The 18,725-nt window shown below is 60.4% G+C and overlaps 2 protein-coding genes across 4 annotated transcripts in view; one reads left to right on the top strand and one right to left on the bottom strand.

The window, feature by feature from the left end:
- Nucleotides 1-264: 264 nt before the first annotated feature.
- On the top strand, nt 265-4,901 carry BRF2 (BRF2 RNA polymerase III transcription initiation factor subunit). Of its 3 annotated transcripts, none has more exons than XM_043454491.1 (5): nt 282-519; nt 1,206-1,265; nt 2,186-2,507; nt 3,336-3,766; nt 3,830-4,901. In XM_043454491.1, the coding sequence occupies exons 1-5, from the start codon at nt 366-368 to the stop codon at nt 4,123-4,125; spliced, it is 1,263 nt and encodes a 420-aa protein (XP_043310426.1). In that variant the 5' UTR covers nt 282-365; the 3' UTR covers nt 4,126-4,901. The 3 variants fall into 3 exon arrangements, with proteins under 3 accessions (XP_043310425.1, XP_043310426.1, XP_043310427.1); XM_043454492.1 differs by having other exon boundaries at nt 3,336-3,796; nt 3,860-4,901; XM_043454490.1 differs by having other exon boundaries at nt 265-519; nt 3,336-4,901.
- ADGRA2 (adhesion G protein-coupled receptor A2) overlaps nt 4,625-18,725 on the bottom strand; it is a 36,623-nt gene continuing 22,522 nt past the window's right edge. The window contains exons 3-19 of the mRNA XM_043454489.1: nt 17,167-17,238; nt 16,830-16,901; nt 16,610-16,681; nt 16,172-16,335; nt 15,585-15,798; nt 14,601-14,765; nt 13,817-14,015; nt 13,205-13,354; nt 12,918-13,079; nt 11,711-11,935; nt 11,320-11,536; nt 10,535-10,743; nt 9,444-9,571; nt 9,054-9,177; nt 8,462-8,607; nt 7,717-7,806; nt 4,625-7,554 (exon numbers count right to left, since the gene is read on the bottom strand). Of these exons, the coding sequence (XP_043310424.1) occupies nt 6,294-7,554; nt 7,717-7,806; nt 8,462-8,607; nt 9,054-9,177; nt 9,444-9,571; nt 10,535-10,743; nt 11,320-11,536; nt 11,711-11,935; nt 12,918-13,079; nt 13,205-13,354; nt 13,817-14,015; nt 14,601-14,765; nt 15,585-15,798; nt 16,172-16,335; nt 16,610-16,681; nt 16,830-16,901; nt 17,167-17,238 (3,670 nt within the window). The 3' untranslated portion in view covers nt 4,625-6,293. The remainder of the gene's footprint in view (nt 7,555-7,716; nt 7,807-8,461; nt 8,608-9,053; nt 9,178-9,443; nt 9,572-10,534; nt 10,744-11,319; nt 11,537-11,710; nt 11,936-12,917; nt 13,080-13,204; nt 13,355-13,816; nt 14,016-14,600; nt 14,766-15,584; nt 15,799-16,171; nt 16,336-16,609; nt 16,682-16,829; nt 16,902-17,166; nt 17,239-18,725) is intronic.

Genomic DNA, 18,725 nt, shown 5'->3' with positions numbered 1-18,725 from the left:
CTTTAGAAGGAAGAGTTGTTTGTGGCTGGCAACAATTTTTTGTTTGTTACGCGCGTCCATGGCGGTAGAAAGCTCACTCAAGAGTAACCCCGAGCCTAGACAGCCAACCTCAAACTAAGTACAGATCGCGGGGAATCCGAAGATACAGTCCCGTCAGGAACCTCCTTTCCTCGATCACGTTTCTACCCGAGTCGGCAGAGGATGGACCGGAAGCCGCCGAGGAGGTACCTACAGTACGGCTGCTACGCTAGCCGGAAGAGGAAGGTGCGACCCTACAAGACTCCGCTCCTACTTCCTGTTTCGGCACAGTTGCTGTTGTGGGCGGTAGGGGCGGTTAGCAGCCTAGGCTCTGGACCGCTGGTGCGATGCCGGGTAGAGGCAGCTGTCCCGATTGCGGCTCCGCTGAGCTCGTGGAAGACTCGCACTATTCCCAGAACCAGCTCGTATGCTCCGACTGCGGCTGCGTGGTCACCGAGGGCGTTCTTACGACCACCTTCAGTGACGAGGGCAACCTCCGAGGTACCTGTGAGGGCTTTTCCAGGGCCGTGGATACAGCCTGGGGCGATGGAGGGATTGACGTCAGATGCTGCTTATCTTTTGCCCTCTCCCAGTCATGAGCACACTTAGATATGGGAGAAAACAGGGAAAGTGAACGAGTGAACTGCAGGTCAGGGGCTGCCATTATGTTTTCTTAGCAGCTTATCTGTTACATGTAGATGTTAACGTTGAATAAATGAAACAGAAAAACAAAGTTCCATTCAATTTACCTAGTCTGCCTATTTGGAAGCATTGTATCAATAGGTCAATGCTGTGCGAATGCGGGAGATACTACTACCCTGAAGCAGTTTGGAAAACTAATCGGCAAAAACTTTTTTCTTTTTTTCATTTGTGTTCCAAGTCCCTGACCAGTGCAGCCCTCACAATCTACAGGCAGGAAAATTGCCTGAATTGAATGTACAGGAGGGGTGGCTGGAAATTTAGAACTGTTTTAGTGTTAGTCCTAATCTTCAGCCTTCTGTGTATTTGGAATTGCTTGTGGTCATAGAAAACCAGATGGACCTTTTACCTGCAAAGATGAGCACCTTCTGTGAGACAGGGAATGGGTACCTGATGATTTGGATTCTGCTCCCTGGTTTTGTGTGGTGAGAGGGCAGGGGTCCGTGAATAGAGATTAAACAAGCTGTTTGTTGTCCATTATCTTACAGAAGTAACATATTCTCGAAGCACCGGGGAGAATGAACAAGTTAGTCGAAGCCAGCAACGAGGTGAGAATCAACGTTTTATGACACAGTGGCTTTAAAGAAAATTCTCCTTATGGTCCAGCTCGTCTGCTTGTCTTTTCTGTTTCCAGCATTACTGTGTAAAGGTAGAGAAGAAGAGAATGATAATTAGAAATAAAGGATGGACGTGGTTCTAAGAGAGGTAGCAATTAGGTGGAAGGTTTAAGTCTGCTTGGGTATATTTGAGGTAGATTTGAGGAACCCAGGTCAAAGCTTGGTCACAAATCAAACCAAGCTGCAAAAGATGAGGCACTGAAGTATTGACTGCTTCCCACAAATGTCTTTGTGCTTTTCAAATGGCTTTACCAAGTGTCACTCTTATCATTGTAGAAAGATCCATTATTTGTGCATGTGGTATTCAAGGTGAGTTTAACAGAACTTGCTGGGAGCTCTTTTGACTCCTTCACGTATAGTATCATGTCATCTGCAAACAGTGATGGTTTTACTTCCTTTCTAATTTAGATTTTTTTAATTTTTCCTCTCTGTTTGCTATGACTAGACCTTCCAAAGCTATGTTGAATAAAATTGACGAGCACGGGCATCCTTGTCTTATTCTTAATCTTATAGGAAATGCTTTCAGCTTTTCACCATTGAGGATGATGCTAGCATTAGTTTGTCATATATGACCTTTATTATGTGTTGTCTCCTCTAGACCCACATTCTGGAGAGATTTTTTTTTTAAATCGTAAATGGATGTTGCATTTTATCAAAAGCTTTTTCTGCATCTATTGAAATGATCATATGGTTTTTATTCTTCAGTTTGTTCATGTGGTATATCACACTGATTGAGTTAGGGATATTGAAAAACCTTTGCATCCCTGGGAAAAATCCCACTTGATCAAATTGTCTGGTACTGTTAACGTATTGTTGGGAACCCCTCTAACTCCTGCCGCGGGTTTTCCTAGGTCTTCGCCGAGTGAGAGACCTCTGTCGAGTGCTGCAGCTGCCACCAACATTTGAGGACACGGCAATTGCCTACTACCAGCAGGCATACCAGCACGCTGGCATCCGCACGGCCAGGCTGCAGAAGAAGGAGGTGCTGGTTGGTTGCTGTGTCTTAATCACCTGCCGGCAGCGAAACTGGCCCCTGACCATGGGGACCATCTGCACCCTGCTGTATGCAGATTTGGATGTGTTTTCTGGAACCTACATGCAGATAGTGAAGCTCCTGGGGCTGGACGTGCCATCTCTGTGTTTGGTGGACCTGGTGAAGACCTACTGTAGCAGGTACATGCCTGGTGGGAGACATGGGGGTGGGATGGGTGTAGACCCGAATCCTTTTAACTCGGGTTGTCTCTTTTTGACCAAAGTCCATTTTACGAGGATGTGGAGAAAAAAAATCTTTTCTCCTTCTCCTGTGCCTGGCACTAGTCGGGTGAATCCCGTTTTACGTTTCTAGAATGTTGTATCATTTTCAGACCCCTTTGCTGTCACAGCAGCCTGATGCTGTAGGAAGGTTAAGTATCAGCTTTGGCACGGGGCTTCTGGGTTCTACCACTCAGGCCTGCTTGACTAAATGCCACAGCCCTGCCTCAGCGGGATCACGTTGTTTGTGATTAGAGCTGAGAGAGTATGAGCAAGCTGACAGAGCTGGACTTAGAAGCTAATTTTTTTCTTTAATAAGTAGCTGTATTCTTTTCTTTATATCTGACAAATACGGTAGAAAGCAAAAGCTGTCGGTGTTGAATGCCCTTGGGTTTGAAGCTTGGTCACTTCCAAGCTGGATGACTGTGGGCAAGTTTTTCAACTCTTAAATGCACATTACAGGGTGTTGAGTAGAGTAAAGGAGAACATTTTGTAAAGCACTTACTCAGAATGATGGCTGATGGTGGGGGCGGGTGGGATTGTCATGAGACATTAGCGCCCTTCTGCACTCTGTTGCCCTTCACCTCTCCTGCAGGAGACTCACCCTGATTTCTCTTGGTACCTGAATAAAGTTGCTACCCAGCAGGCTGTGTGTTCCCGGAAGGATAGCATAGCTTGCCTATCTTCTGCGCTTTGGAAGAGCTGTCTCCTGGAGGTACCGAGACCAGACCCTCATTTTGGTTATTTCAGCTTCAAGCTGTTTGAAGCCTCCCCGTCTGTGCCAGCCAAGTACGTGGAAGACAAGGAGAAGATGCTGTCGCGAACACTGCAGTTGGTGGAGCTGGCCGATGAGACGTGGCTGGTGACCGGGCGGCACCCCTTGCCCGTCATCACCGCCGCCACTTTCCTGGCGTGGCAGTCCCTGCGGCCTTCAGATCGGCTGACCTGTTCCCTTGCCCGATTTTGTAAATTGGCGAATGTGGACCTGCCCTACCCCGCTTCCTCCCGCCTGCAGGAGCTGCTGACTGTGCTGCTGCGGATGGCTGAGCAGCTGGCCTGGTTGCAGGTTCTGAAGCTTGACAAACGGTCTGTGGTCAAGCACATCGGCGACCTCCTCCAGCACCGCCACATGCTGGTCCGCAAGGCCTTTCGGGACGGAACAGCCGAGATGGACCCTGGGGAGGAGCTGCAGGGCCAGGGGCAGGGGCAAGGACCGGAGGAGGAGGATGTGGGGAGTAGCTCTTTGGAGCTGCAGGGCCAGGGGCAGGGGCAAGGACCGGAGGAGGAGGATGTGGGGAGTAGCTCTTTAGAGCTGCCTGTGGTCAAGCGGCCTGCCAGCCCTGCCCTCCTCCTCCCACCCTGCATGTTGAAGCCCCCAAAGCGAGTCTGTCCCACCCTTCCTGTCTCCACGGTCACTGGAGATGAAGACATTTCTGATAGTGAAATCGAGCAGTATTTGCGTACCCCTCAGGAAGTTAGGGACTTCCAGAAGGCCCAGGCAGCTAGACAAGCCGCCCAGAGTGTTCCGAACCCCCCCTGATGCACATTGGGCTTTGAGGGTGCTTCCCTTCATCTGATGACTTGCTAACAGGCCAGACACAGCCAGAGGAATCACTGTCCACAAGCCCTCAGGTGTTTCCATTCTCGTTTAAGAGACCCAAGAGGGGTTGTGCGGTCCCAGAGGTGAAGTCAGAAGGAGCGTGGGGATGCCCGGGTTGGAGAGAGTCCCATCCCTTGGTCCCAGAGAGCAGCTTGCCTCCCTCCCGGTTCTGTGGGCTGGCTTTCTCTCGGGCTGCTGGAGCAGCGACGGGCTCTCCTGCTCCCTGATTGGATTGGATACACGGCTGCTGCGGGACTGGCGGGCCTCTCCTGGTGTGGATCATGGGTATTCCCAGCATTACCAGCCTTCAGAGGATGGAAACAGCAACCCTCGGCCCTGTGTTTGTTTACAGACCCTGTGGGCTCATATGTACAGTGTTAAGAGGTCCTCTCTCATCACTAAAGGACCGTGGGTGGAGGAGTAAGGTCATAGCTCAAAGGGCTTTGCAAAATTTTAATATATTAAAACAAGAGGCATCTGCTAGAAAACATTCTATTGTATAAAACCCGAGCTTTTAAAAACATGTTTTCTTTGGCACTTTTCATCCCCTCCCTCCCCTTTCCCCAGCGTATTGCAAAAAGCTCTCCAGTGCTAAGGCATTGGCGGGGTATGTAAACAGCAGCCAGCATACGTGGAAGAATAATATGAAGCTTTTTTTTTTTGCCTTTTTTTTTTTCTGTCTAATATTGTCTGTGCAGCAAGCATAAATAACAGGATCCATCTCAGGGCGTGTGGGTTTTCTCCCTTTCCCCTGTCTGTCTACTCTTGCCTTGGCGAACAGGCTGGAGTGACATGGACACTGGGCTGAGTTTCCCTGTTGCTTTGCATGAGGCCCAAGGTTCCCTCCACTTTCATTGTGTGCTGTAATCAAAGGCTGGTGGTTTGCTCTTTAGATTGGGGAAAATATGAGTGCTGGTGTTTAAAAGTAGTGAAGGCACAGGTCCCAGGTGATTCGCAGGGGCCCTACCCTTTGCCTTGGGGATTTGGTTTGGGCTTCAGTGGGGCAGGAAGCTGGTTTGACTTTTTGGAGGTTTCTAATATGGACCTAGACATCAGATCATCGATAAGGTTCTCCTGTCTGACCTCATGGGGGTGGGGAGGGCTCTTAGTCCCTGGGAGGTGGAAGGCTGAGACTGGGGATATGGGCTCTGCGATTAACAGTTAAGTGCTTTTCCAGCACCGCCTGCAGCTTGGCAGTGGCGCCCCTCTTCAGAGCGTTTTTTTCAGTAGGACTAGGTTTGAGGCAGGACTACCTTCAGCCCCAAATCGAAGTACTAGCTCTGCTATCCTCCCATCCTCCCCAGGTGCCTGGCAGTCAGCGTCTTAGGTGTGGGGCCTTAGCTTTGTCCTGAAGTGCCCCCTCTGAATCCTGCCATGTGGTCCCAGTTCCGTGGGGATGGCCTCCAGCCCTAATGCTGCACCCTTCCACCTGCCCCTCTCCCTCCCTCCCTCCCAGAGAGCTGGTTGATCCCGGCAGCTGCCTTTCACACGCCACCCCTCCTCTTGCATAGTTAATTCCAAAAAGCAGCACCTGTTCCCTCCGGCTTGTCCTGGTCACCTGGCTCATCCGCTAGGCTCCCTAGTTAGCCAGAGTCGGGGTGAGAGAGGCTCTGGGGTATGGGCACAGAGAGGAGACTTCAGAGGAGGGCGGTTAGGCGAGAACGCCTCACTCAGGCTCCATCACCAGTGTTCCCAGTAAGGCGGCCGCCGCCAGTGAGGCGGGTGTACCTTAGAAGGGGCCCGCCCGAGCTGTGCTGTCCCCGCCACTCTCGGTCGCGCCGCAGACCGGCAGGACCTTAGCCCGCAAGCCTGGACGGCAGGTGCCGCCGAAAACCGGCCTGGGCCGGGAGGGAACCCTACCCCGCCCGCGGTCCAGGGATTGTCTGTCGCTACCCCGGGAGACGGCCCTCTCCGCAGTGGCGGGCCTGCGCCTTCCCCGCCCCCGGTCTCCAGGACTACAGCTGGAGAGCCCAGCTACAGCGAGGCACCTCCGCTCCAACCTGGGGGCGTACCGATCGACGTCTCTGAGGCGGCCCCCGCCCCGCCCCGAGAAGCGGGGCCACGAGCCCGCACGGCCAGCTCTTGCCGAAGCGGCGCGCGCGCCCACCCTAGACGGTGGTCTCGCTCTTCCAGAGGCCGGTCTTCATGCAGCCGCCGCCGGCCGCTTCGGCGCCGCTCGAGGGGACGTCCTCATACTTGCCGCCCTTGGGGGCGCCGTTGAGGCTGGCCGAGTTGAGCGGGTACGAGCGGCGCTTGCTCTCCTTCTCCAGCGCGCCGCCCCTGAGGTTGTCGCGGCTGGCGCTGCGGCGCTGGCCCGGCCGGCCGGCCTCGGGGGGCGGCGCGGCGCTCGTGTCGCTGCCCTCAGACGGCGTGAGCGCGGCCTCACCCTCGAGCCGGGGCCCGGCGCCCGGGCTGTGGCGGCTGCTGCCCAGGTAGCTCTCGGACGGGCTGTGGTGCGGGCTGCCGCTCTCGCTTGACTGCAGCTCGGCCGTCCCGGCCGCGCCCCCGCGCAGCGCCCGGAGCCGGTTCTTGCCGCCGGCCTCCCCCGCACGGTGCCCCTTGGCGCGGCTCTTGTGGCCCCGGCGGCCGTGGTGCAGGTTGTTAGGGTGGCGCGGGCCGAGGCCGGCCCGGGGGCCCGGGGGCTCGGGCTCCCCCTCCCCGCGGGCCGCCGCCCCCGCCTCGCACGCCTGGCTCTGCGCCAGCTGCAGGTTGGTGAGCTTGCAGGGCCCCGGGGGCGGCGCGTGGCCGCTGCTGCCGCTCGGGGACGACTTGAGAGACGGGGGTCCCTCTCCGAACACCGGGGACCCGTCTTCGGGGCCGGTAGGCGCAGCCCGGGGGGAGGCGCGGGGGGCCGAGGCCGAGGGCCGGCAGGCGCGCCAGGAGGCCCTGACGTCCCTGCGCCTGGCACAGTGGTGGGTGAAGACGAAGAGACCCAGGGCGGAGGCCGCCACCCCGTACAGACAGCTGCACACCACTCGGGGCAGCCAGCGCTGCGACACCGTTAGCGCCCCGCAGGCCCACGTCGCCAGGTAGAGGAAATGCGTGGTCACCAGCGCCCCCAGCTGGACCCCCGGAGAATAGAGGCCGTCGCCGTCCTCCGGGGGCCCGGGCGTCACCACCCCTGTGCTTCCAGCCGCCAGGAGGGAACCCGAGTCACTCAGGAGGGGGCCGCTGCTCCTGAGCCTGGTAGAACCCCTCAGCTCCTCCCCCGGCTCCAGGGAGACCCGGCCGGTGCCCGCCTTCGGGCCCTGTGCCAGGGGACCCCGTAAGCGCAGCCCTGCGCACAGGAAATAGATCCAGGTGATGAGCAGAATCAAAGCCACCGGGATGTAGAAGGCGCCTAGGCTCGGGCGCCACACCAGCCAGCAGCTGCGGGGAGACACGGGCGGCGTGTATGAGGTGGGCCCCGAGGCCGGGTGGGTGGGGAGGCGGCTGGGGCCACATGCAGGGGCTGGGGCTGGGTGACTGGCCGGGCGGGTGGGCGGTGCCCCGCGCCAGGCAGGGGGATCTGGGCGGGGGCAAGGCGCTCACTAGGGGCCGTGGTCTCGGTAGTTGTGGATGTTGACAGCGGCTGTGATGCCACAGATGATGAGCGGGATCCCTCCCGCGATCAGATAGAACCTGGAGAGAGGGGGTTTGGGGGTCAGAGAGATGGGGAACAAGGAGGGGACCTGGTGCTCGGAACCCTCACCGAGGGGTTTCCGCCCCATCCTCCTTCCCCGGAAAATCGTGTGCGAGTTTTTTTTTTTTTTCCAGGGATGCAAGGCCCCTCTAGGGCAGGTCTAGGTCCCTAGGGGATTTGGCCAAGACTGTTCCAAGGGACAGTGGCCAGAGTTGCTTTCTGTCCCCCTAAACAGCATGGAACTCAGTGCCGCTCCGGTTCCCAGGATTCCTGCCCAGTGCCCCGCGAAGCCGCTTACTGCCTGGCCGTGGCAAGCCTGAAAACCCTGAGGCGGCACCCCTCCATAGCACTGGGCACACTTGGGTGCCACCTAAGGCCTTGCCCCTCCTGCCTTTTTTTTTTTTTTAATGGCCACAGAGCCACAGGATCTTAGTTCCCTGACCAACAACCGGACTCAGGCCATGGTAGTGAAAGCACCGCGTCCTAACCACTGGACCGCCAGGGAAGCCCCCCACCTCCTCTTGTGTCTTGGGAGTGTGATCTCCCAGGACCTTGGACCCACCCTGCATCCACCCTGGGAGAACTGCCTTTGATGTCTTTCCCCCACCCCCGGAGCCCTTCCCCACCGCAAAGCTGACAGATGGAAGCGCCTACCGCAGCATGGGTCTGGGGGCAGGCGGGGCAGCGTCCCCTTCTGGTGGGGGGGGCGCCCTCCAGGTGAGCTCCTTGTGGAGGACGCGGGCCTTCACGCCCATCCAGAGGAGTGTGGACAATGAAGAGTAGTGCAGGGTGATGCCCACCTGCGGGGTCAAGGGCTGAGGGCTGGGGGGGCCGGCCACCCCGAAGCCTCAGCCCCCAGTGTTCTCCCCCGCCTCCCACCTGCCCGGCCCCCAGCTCCACCCAGACCGTCCCCAGGGTTGCGACCCTGCTGTTACCCTCTCTACTTCCAGCCCAGGGCTCTGCTCCACGCGCTGGGGTGGCTCCATGACCCTGTCGTTGCTGCCGGCCTTGTCCCCGACTGCTCTTCCATCGCAGGCCCCCCACCCTCCACTTCACCCCAGCTCCTAGTTTCTCTGCTTCTCACCACCCCCTACTCTCATGCCCACACCAACCCCCGAAAGGCTGGGCCCAGAACCGTGGAGCTGGAGCCCATGACCCACCCCTACTTCCGGTCTGTATGCCTCCCTCCTCTGTGCCCAGGCTGCTGGCACCCATCCTGGAGACCCCAGCCCTTCCCCCTGCTTACCGCCTGGCAGACCATCTGGTAGTTGGTGAGCGTGATGCCTCCCGCAAACACGGCGGAGGTCATGGCCATGTGGAAGCACAGGTTCAGCAGCATGTGCCAGCCCTTCCGGGACACGTGGATGGAGCTGCCGCAGAAACGGTGTCTAGTTAGTGGACCGTGCAACCCAAGGTTGGGCCCGTGGGCTCTCAAGACCACTGAGAGAGTCGAAGAGAAGAAGGCAGACATTGGTGTGCGTGCGTGAAATGGGACAGACACCTTAAGCCCCAGACGTGTTTTCCAACCTCAGAACGCTCGCAGGAAATGCTGGGCAGGAGCCTGGGGAAGGGACACTTGCCGGGGCTGAGCGACCCCCTCGGCCTTCCCCGCAAACCGTCTCCTGCAGGAGCTCACCTGTGGTTGAGGATGTAAGTGATGATGGTGGAGAAGAGGCAGAGCAGCAGCAGGGCCGTGCAGGGGTACACGACGGGGTGCAGCCCCGCCCCGGAGCCCCCCGCCTCCCTGGGGAAGGCACTCAGCTCCTGGAGAGACAAGACAGGGAGTGAGGAACAGGAAGCCAGGGGCCGAGAGGCCCCCGTGGGGTCTGGGCCAGTCCCCCACGCCGGTTCTCCCCTCCCAAGCGCAGTCAGCCTTCGGCGCCAACTTTGGCCCTTTGCTATCCGGGTAGCAAAGACGTAAGCACCACCAGCGGGGATCTACTCTTAGAAAGTTGGTCTAGGTGGCATTCCTGATCTGCCTTTCTGAGAACTTGGCAGGTTCCCAGCCTGAAAATCAGCGATGAGGAAAGAGGAAGAAGGTACTCTCTATGGTACAGCTGCATACCTGCTCAGGATCTGGGAATGTGGGCTATGAAGTGTGCAGGAGGTGGGGGGCTGGACAGGGCTGGGCGCGGAGGGTGACAGAGGGCAGACATTCCCAGGTTCATTTTTCACTTTAACAACCCGGGTGTCAGAGTGAAGGATGTGGAGACCCGGCCTGGTGGTCCCCGAGCCATCTCTCTCGACATGGGAATAGAGGACCTCCCTGTCTATCTGTTTTTCCCAAAAGGCCGTGGGGCTTTTTTTCCCTTTTTTTTTCCCCCAAAAGGGTCTGGGGCTTCCCTGGTGGCTCAGATGGTAAAGAATCCACCCGCAATGCAGGAGACCCTGGTTTGATCCCTGGGTCTGGAAGATCCCCTGGAGAAGGGAATGATGACCCACTCCAGTATTCTTGCCTGGAGGATCCCCATGGATAGGGGAGCCTGACAGGCTATAGCCCATTGGGTTGCAAAGAATCAGACACAAGTTAGCGACTAACATGTTCCCTTTCCTGATAAGAGGGCCTGAGGACCTCCCTGTCTCCTGAAAGATGGAGAGATGTGGGGCAGACCAGAGGGACTCCCCATCGTGAGGCCCCATCAGGCCCCCGTTCTTTCCGTATTTCCCTGTGGCCCCAGGCGGTCAGAGTGCCCCCCGCCCCCGACCCCGGGTGCCCGCTCGGCTCACCATGAGCACGGCCACGTTGCCCAGGTGCTGGCAGTGCAGGGAGCTGACGTTGGGCTGGCTGGAGCGCAGCTGGCAGCCCTCGGAGCGCCAGCCCCCGGGCCCCCCCGGCCCCTCCTGGCTCCACCAGGCCGCCACGGGCTCGGCCCCCTCAGCCCAGTGCCGCAGCGAGACGGCCACCGGCTCGGTCAGGTTCCCCACGCCGCAGCCACCTAGGGTGGGAAGGGGAGAGGGGTCCACTCAGGCCTGGGCAGGTGTGCGGGGGCTTGGGGGGGTGCTGGGGGATAGAGTTAGATGCCACGTGCAGGCCTGCCCCCCCACCGCACCCCAGAGCCTCAGCCTAACTGGGGAGATGGAAGGATGAATCAAAGTAAAGGCACAGTGAGCTGGTAGCCCAGCTTAGTGCCAAGGGGTCGCGGCCACGTGGCCAGGAAGGGAGGACTCGGGGGTTGGGGACACGAAGGTGGGCGGTGAGAGTGAAGGGAGGATATGGGGGGGCAGGCACCCCGTGGGGGGAGCTGGCACCGGGTGATGACGGGGAGGAGAGAGAGGCCCACGCAGGTGGAGGGTCTGTGCTTCAAGCCCTTCGGAAATGTGACGAGTCTGGGATGTGAAACCCCGGGTCCCCGGAGCCTTTTCTCCTCCCATCTCTTCCTTCACGGGACGCCCCCGTCCAGCATCGTCCTTGGTGTGGGGGCCACCGTCCCCTGCCTCCAGCGGGGATCAGGAGTGCAGGCAAGGGCAGGACGGGGCAGGGCAGGACAGAGGGCGGGATCCCGGGCCCTTACTGGTCCCTGCAAAGATGACAGGGGTGGCCACGCCGCGCCTCCTGCCAGGCCCCGCGGCTCCGGGGCGGGAGGTGTTGCCCAGAGTGCGGAAGAGGCGGCCGTTGCGGAAGACGAGCAGCTGCAGGGTGCAGTCTGGGGGCCCCGGGGGTGCCAGGGCCGCCGGGGGCGACGAGAACAGGCTGGGCGGCAGCTGGATGGAGGCCAGGGCCACGCTGTTCTGGGGGGGACACGGGAGTTCCTCAGAGACGCCCAGGGTCCCCGGGACTCTGCTGGCCCCCAGGGCTCCTCCATGTGGCCCCCCGCCTCCCCGCCTGTACCCCCTGCCCCCCTAGGCACCTCGCCTCCCCCCTGCCCACCCGCCCGCTCAGCACCCTGCCTCCCTGACGCCCACCTTGATGTGGAAGGCTGACAGAGACACGTTGGGCCTGCCGGTGGTGCAGCGGAAGCGGAGCTGCTGGTCGGCCAGGGGCTCCGGCTCGGGCGATGGGCTCTGGCCGGGGCCCAAGGGCCGTGTGCCAGGTGCACCCATCTCCCGCCTCTGGAAGGCCGTGCAGGTCAGGCCCACGTAGCTGTGTGGCTTGATGAGGTAGGCCTCCAAGGCCACATTCCTCGAGTTCTAGGGACAGGGACCCCGTCACCTTCTCCCAGCCTGCTCCTGCTCGAGACCACAGACCTGCTCCGACCAACCCCCGGTCCCTTGCCCATTGCCCAGGGCCAGGGAGCCCCAAGTCGGCCGTGGAGTGCCCCCAGTGCTGATCCGCCCTTCCTCCCGCTCACTCACCCCCCACCTTGCAGCCGGCTCAGCTCCCCACACACCCTGGTCCTCCTGCCCCAACTAAGCCAGAGGGCAGGGTCCATGTGCCCTCTCCTCGTATCCCTGCCCCCCCCCCCCGCCACCGGTGCCCAGAGGAGATGCTGTGGTCTCCTTGTTGACTGTTAATAGCTCACCACACTTCACTGGAAACGTCCCCTCTTCTTGGGGAACAGAAGTCTCCATTAGCCCCCACTCCATCCCAGCACTGCCGCCTGCTTCCAAACCTTCCTCCTGGTCCTTCTCCTCCTCCCTGCCCCTTCTTGTGTATTTCCATCTGCCTAGCCCTTCAACTCAGGGCTTTCCCAGGTGGCTCAGTGGTAAAGAATCCTCCTGCCAATGCAGGAGAGGTGGGTTCAATCCCTGGACAGGGAAGAGCCCCTGGAGAAGGAAATCGCAACCCACTCCAGTATTCTTGCCTGGAGAATCCCATGGACAGAGGAGCCTGGCGGGCTATAGTCCATGCGTTTGCAAAGAGTCGGACACACCTTAGTGACTAAACAACAACACAGCCTTTCAGCTCGGCTCCCCACACAAAGCCTTGGGTAACTTCTATGGTGTCACTGGCCTCCCTGTCCTCTGCACTGCCCCTGACAAGCTGGAATTTGATGCCACATGACCGGGACGGGACCCTAGTCACGTTCGGGTTCTTGATAAATCGGGCACATGGCCAGCCCACACTTGGAGTTGCTCCTGGATGATGAGGGCTGGGGCTGACCCCTGTCACCTCTAAGGCCCCTCCCTGTCCCTCCCTGGTTGGGGCAGCCTCCCAGCTGGCCCACGGTACCACAGAGATGTGCTGGGCGTGGGGGCTCAGGGCGGCTCCCCCGATGCGCTCCAGGGCACCCACGATGCCGCTGCAGGCCTTGTCCTCACGCTGGGCCAGCCACAGCAGGTGCTCGTCCACCAGCATCAGGTTGCTGGCCATGTCCACCATCACCTCCACCAGCTGGGAGAGCGGGAGAGGCGTGAGTCACATGGGCAGGAGGGGACCTGGGGCCGCAGAGGCTTGAGCAGTTAAGGGGGGGCGGGTGATTTCCAAGGGACCCACCCAGAGGCCTGACTGAATCTCACCTCTTTGATCTGGTCGACATAACCCAGAAACTTCTGAATCATCTGAGCCACATAGACGACGTCCATCATGTCAGAGAAGCTGGCGGCCTCAGCCGTGTACACTCGCAGCTGGTGGGCCAGGGTCAGCGCATTGGAGGCGTTGATGGGCATCTGGGTTGGAGAGGGGAGGAAAGGGCACCATCCATTCCGGCTCCTTCTCCCCCAAAACACCCCCCAGGAGCCCCCTTCTCCGTGCTGATGCTCGGCGATGGGGCCTGGGGAGCAGGGTCATGCCCATATCTGAATCTGATCCCAATGGGAGATGCAGATATAAGGAGCGAGGTCTGCACAGACTCAGGGCCGCCCTCCAGCTGCGCCACCGCCTAAGGACAACGGAACGACCTCACGCTTTCCTCTTAAGGCTGACCTTGCTGTACTGGGGGACAAAGATGCTCAGGGTGGCCCACACGTCCCAAGTGTGGCCCTGGGGAATCTGAATCCCCTGGAAGAGGAGATGAGCACGAGACACAGCGCAGGCCCCGTGGCTCCTCACCGTGCCTCCCAAGGACGCAGGGGCCCCCAGCCCCTTCCCCTTCCCATTCCCCGCGGCCTCCACCCTCACCCCAGCCTCACCAGCACGAAGGTGTAGAGCACCCGGGTGATGTCGTTGGTGTACAGACAGTGGGAGTAGTCCCCCGGCTCCCAGCGGCCAGCTCGGTCGCACCGGCGGGAGGCTCGGGTGCCAGGGGCTCCCCCGCTCAGGGGCACCGAGGTGAAGGGGTACTGCAGGCAGGACTGGTAGGCTGTGATGCCAGCCAGAGTTCGCGGCCACCTAGGGGCAGAGGTGGAGAGTTGCCGATGACCCAGGCTCCTCAGGGCCAGGGTCCGTCCCTTCCCTGCCCTGAGAACTGTGAGGACAGGCCCCTTGGGAGCTGGAGGCAGGGTCCAGAAGAGGCCACGTGGACTGGACTTCAAGGGCTTCCCCAGCTCCCCCTGCGTTCTTAAGCTGTGTTTGTCACTGCTGCGGGGCTGGCCTTGGAGTCCTGAGTTCAGATCACTTATGCTTTCTGGGCCTCAGTCTTCTCAGCTGTAAGATGGGAGAGTAACACCTGCCCTGACTAAGGGAGAGGCCCTTGGGATATTAAATGTGACATCTGTCATGGGAGAGTTTTGTCAACTATGCATGTAAGGAACCAACTGCCCCCCCCCAAAAATCCCCAAACCCCTGTTCTGCACAGCACATCTTGAAGGGTGATTTTATACAAAAGGATATATGGTTTCTGTAAACACACCAAAATGGGACTAGGAGCTGAATGACAATAGGAAGTGTTTTCTCCATCTTAGAGCAGGCAGGGAGACTGTTTAGCCGCTTCTCAGAGGCTGGGGGGCATGGGGGCGGCCAGGGGTGGTCCCGAACCTGAAGTCCCCGCGGTTGTTGGCGACGCGCTCAGCGGGGCAGTAGGAAGCCGAGGTCTCCAGCACCACGATCTCCACCTTCTTGCTGGCGTTTCCCTGGGCCGTGGACACGGAGCACTCCCACTCGCCTGAGGCCCACACGCCGATGTGAGACAGGGTCAGCTCGCTGCGGGCGGGCGGGCAGGCGGGCGAGGGCTGGCTGGAGGCGCTCCTGGCGGCCACGCCACCCTCCCCGAGCGCCCGGGTGCCGCAGCAGGCAGGGCACCAGCTTCAGGCTCTTTTCTTTCTTTTCTTTTTCGGTTGAGTCATGCAAGATCTTAGTTTCCCCACCAGAGATGGAACCTGGGCCCCCGGCAGTGGACCACCAAGCAAGTCCCCCAGGCTCTGAGCCAAGGGTACAGGCTCATACTCCTTTAACGCTGGCCTTACAATAGTGTTTTTCTGGGCTTCAGTCTGCCCCCCCTCATCATGGAGGTAATAAAACCTCTCTTGCAAAAAGTTTGCAGAGAGCAAGTCCAACAATATAGGTGAGACCCTCTGTATCATTGTAAAGGCACTGAAGAAATGTCAGATTTAATCAGTTTTTTTCCTATCAGGCAATCTGTAGGGCTTCCCAGGTGGCTCAGTGGTAAAGAATCCACCTGCCAATGCAGGAGACTCTGATTTGACCCCTGGGTCGGGAAGATCCCCTGGAGAAGGAAACGGTAACCCACTCTAGTATTCTTGCCTGGAGAATCCCATGGACAGAGGAGCCTGGCGGCTACAGTCCATGGGGTCGCAGAAGAGTCGGACACAACTTACTGACTAAAACAACAATTCAATGTGTATCCCTCACGCAGACCATTTCTGACTTAGTTCTGGATCTGCATAAACGCGCCCAGAGATATTCCCAGGAGCAGACCAGCTCCTGTCGGGGGTGGGTGGGTGAGGGTTCTGGCTCCCCCCGTCCGTGCTCTGGGCTGAGAAGGGGCTGCGGGGCCTGTACCTGGTGATAAAGGTGCAGTCGTGGACCAGGCTGTCGGCCAGCAGGACGCCCGCCTGCTCGTCGCCCTCCACAGGGGCCCTGTTGTGGTACCAGCGGATGCGGGTGTCATTGCCCAGGTAGCTGGCCGAGCACTGGAAGGGCAGCCGGTCGCCCTGGAAGACCACTTGGCGGAGGGATGGGATGAGGTGGTGTGTGTGTAGCTCCAGGGCCCCCTCTGTGGGCAGGGACACCGGGAGTGAGACTGAGTGTCAGGTGGGGACCAGGCCCCTCTGTCTGGAGCCCACCCTAGTTCAGAAGGAGGGGGCTGGAGCGTCTCCAGAGACTAAAGCAGAGGAGAGGAGCAGGTCGGTTTTGAAAGAGTAAAAGTGCTTCTTTCCACAGCACACTTTGTCACCCCAAGAGGAGGGACCAGACGAAAATATAAACCAAGCAGCGCTCCCCAAGGAAGTTTAGAAAATCGGATGGAGGACGGGTCCCCAGTGGGACCTAAGGGAGAGGACACCTTGGAGACCAAGCCCACCGCCTCGGGAGCCTTGAGTCCGTGGGGGCCCTGCAAGAGGGAGCCTTGAGGGCCTGGGTCTGCTCACCGCAGCGCAGCTGGACCTCCTGGAGGCCGGCCAGGGCCTGGGCGTGCAGGGCGCTGGGGTAGGCACAGAGCGTGCGCTCCGACAGCTGCAAGGAGCGGTTGCGGGCCCAGGGAAGCAGCCAGCGCAGGCGGCAATCGCAGGTCAGGAACTCGGTGCCGAAGTCCCTGCAGAGGGTGGAGGGACCCAGGGTAGAGCAGAGGGGTTCCCGGGGCTCCCGGGGTGGGGATGGAGCCCCAGGGAGAGACTGAGGTTGAAGAAGGCAAACTCCGCGTGCGTGCGCCCTGCGGTGCCCTGCGGCCATCACCACCGCACTCAGAGGGGCTTTGCGCAGCCCATCGTCCGCCGGCCTCCTCAGAGAGCTGGCCACGTGGTCGCAGCGTTTATGTGTCCCCCTCCCAGCCGAGGAAGGAAGCAGGGGCCTGGGGAGAGGATACTCACACCACCTTAAGGGCGGGCAGCTCATCAAAGACCCCAGGCTGCAGACTGGAAAAGATGTTGCCAGATACGTTTCTGCAGGGGAACAGGGAGACGGGATCTTAGGTTCTCCCTGGGCTGACGGGGCGGAGGCTGGGGGTGAGCCGTGAGAATGCAGGGCCCATGAGGGTCTGGGGAGCCTTCCCTTGGCCCCCACCTCCCGCCTTCCCCGCCCCGCACTCACAGCCGGAGAAGCCTGGGGAGGCCCTGGAAGGTCCCGGAGGTGAGACAGCCGATCCGGTTGTTGGAGAGGTCCCTGGAGAGACACGCAGACCCTCAGCATGTCAGCCACGTGGCAGCACATGGGCCCACGTGTGAGGGACACACGTGTGAGGCTGGGGCTCGTGTGGGGAGCGGAGAAAAAGGAGACGGGGTTGGGGCGTGAAGTGTCTGCCCCCCCACCCCGTATGTGTGGTGAAGAGGGACGGTGGGTGACTGGGATCCATGGGACCTCCTCCAGGGATGCGGGGCCTGGCGGGGGACGGGGGCGGGGGCGGGGTTGGTCAGGACACGCCACTCACAAGCGTTTCAGCTCCCCCAGACCCAGGAAGGCGCCGGGCTGCACCGTGCTAATGACGTTGCTTCTCAGGTCCCTGCGGGAGACAAGCGGGGGGGCCCTGACACCTCGCCCACTCGGGGTGGGGGGCACACGGCCCGCCTGGGCGGGCAGCCCCTGCCCTAGTCGGGGCTAGGGTCTCTGTTTCCCTCTAAATCCCTGCTCTCCTGAGTGCCGGACGGGAGGCCGCATGAAGCACCCGGCCCATCAGACGGGTGCCCGCGGCCTCCCTGGTTCCCTGGTCAGACCGGCGCAGGGAGGGTGCAGAAGGGCCTCGGACAGACGGACGGATGGACGAACGAGGCGGCGAACCCGGTGGAAATGGGAGGGGAGGACCCCGACCCCCCGACCCTGGTGTCGGGAGGCCCCAGCTCCCAGGAGCTGCCCCGAGTTTCTCCATCTCTCAGAGCTGCTGTCGCAGTATTTGAAAATGGGCGTGACCGTCCTCGGCAGGCTGCGGCACCGTGCTCAGGCTCCGAGTCGTGTCTGACTCTCTGTGACCCCACAGACCGTCACCCGCCAGGCTCCTCCTCCGTCCACGGGGATTTGCCACACAAAGGCAGTCCCCTCGAGCCTGGCTGCGGGGAGATGTGCTGGAGTTAATCCTGTGGCCCTCTCGTCCTGGCTGGTGAGGAGTCATCCCTGGCTGGTGGGCTGGCTGCTGCAAGATGCTGCCTGCTATCTATCACCCAGCCGCACCCCTCAGCCCTCAGATGGGAAAGCTGAGGCCACAGGGGCCACCGGCCACCTTCCGCCAGGTCGCCTCGGAGCCCCCAGTGCAGACAGAAGGCGGCAGGGGAAGTGTCACCTCAGGCTGGCCTCCAGCAGGTCACAGACTGGACGGAAGGCAAGATGGTGACCGCCCCCCCCCCCGGGCTCTCCAGGGCCAAGGGGCACCCCCCAGGAGGAGTGACCTGCAGGGTAGCCGAGTCTGTGGCTCAGACTCTACCGCGTGGCCAGAGTGTCACCCTCCCTCCCCTCTGTCACGTCCCAGAGGGCTGGCAGAGACCCCCACCTGGCCCCAGCACCCCCACCAGACCCGGCAGCCCTCTGGGACCACCAAGGTGAGGGCCGGGCCCCCTGCTTGTGTCAGCGCCCCATCCTCCTGTGGTCACAGCAGCGGGAGACGGGCCTGGCCAGACTAGCTCCTTGTCCAGCCCACACTCCCCGAGGCCCACCTGGGTCTTTCCTGAACCAAACCAGCTCAGGGCTCACAGAGACCCCACCAGGAGGCCTCACTGCCCATCGGGAGGGGGCTGCAGGCTCTCCACTCTGCTTCCTGCTCTCCAGCATCCTTGCAGGCCCCCCAAGTGCCCAGGAGAGAGGCAGCGTGGCTGGGGGCGGGGGGGGGCGGGGCGGTAGTGGTCCTGAAGTAACCCACCTAGCTTGGCTGGTGGGGCCAACCTGCTTTCCAAGGCCTGGCCACCCCCAGCCCCAGCCCCAGCCCCAGGAAGGGGCTCTTGGCTCTGCAGGCCAAAGCCTCGGGGGCAGCTCTGGATTCTGGGCAGGAGGGGGTTAACTGAG

The sequence above is a fragment of the Cervus canadensis genome, chromosome 31, assembly GCF_019320065.1.
Source record: "Cervus canadensis isolate Bull #8, Minnesota chromosome 31, ASM1932006v1, whole genome shotgun sequence".
NCBI classification, from domain to species: Eukaryota; Metazoa; Chordata; class Mammalia; order Artiodactyla; family Cervidae; genus Cervus; species Cervus canadensis.
The sequence above is the reverse complement of the archived record's forward strand: the minus strand, read 5'-3'. Positions and strand labels throughout refer to the sequence as shown.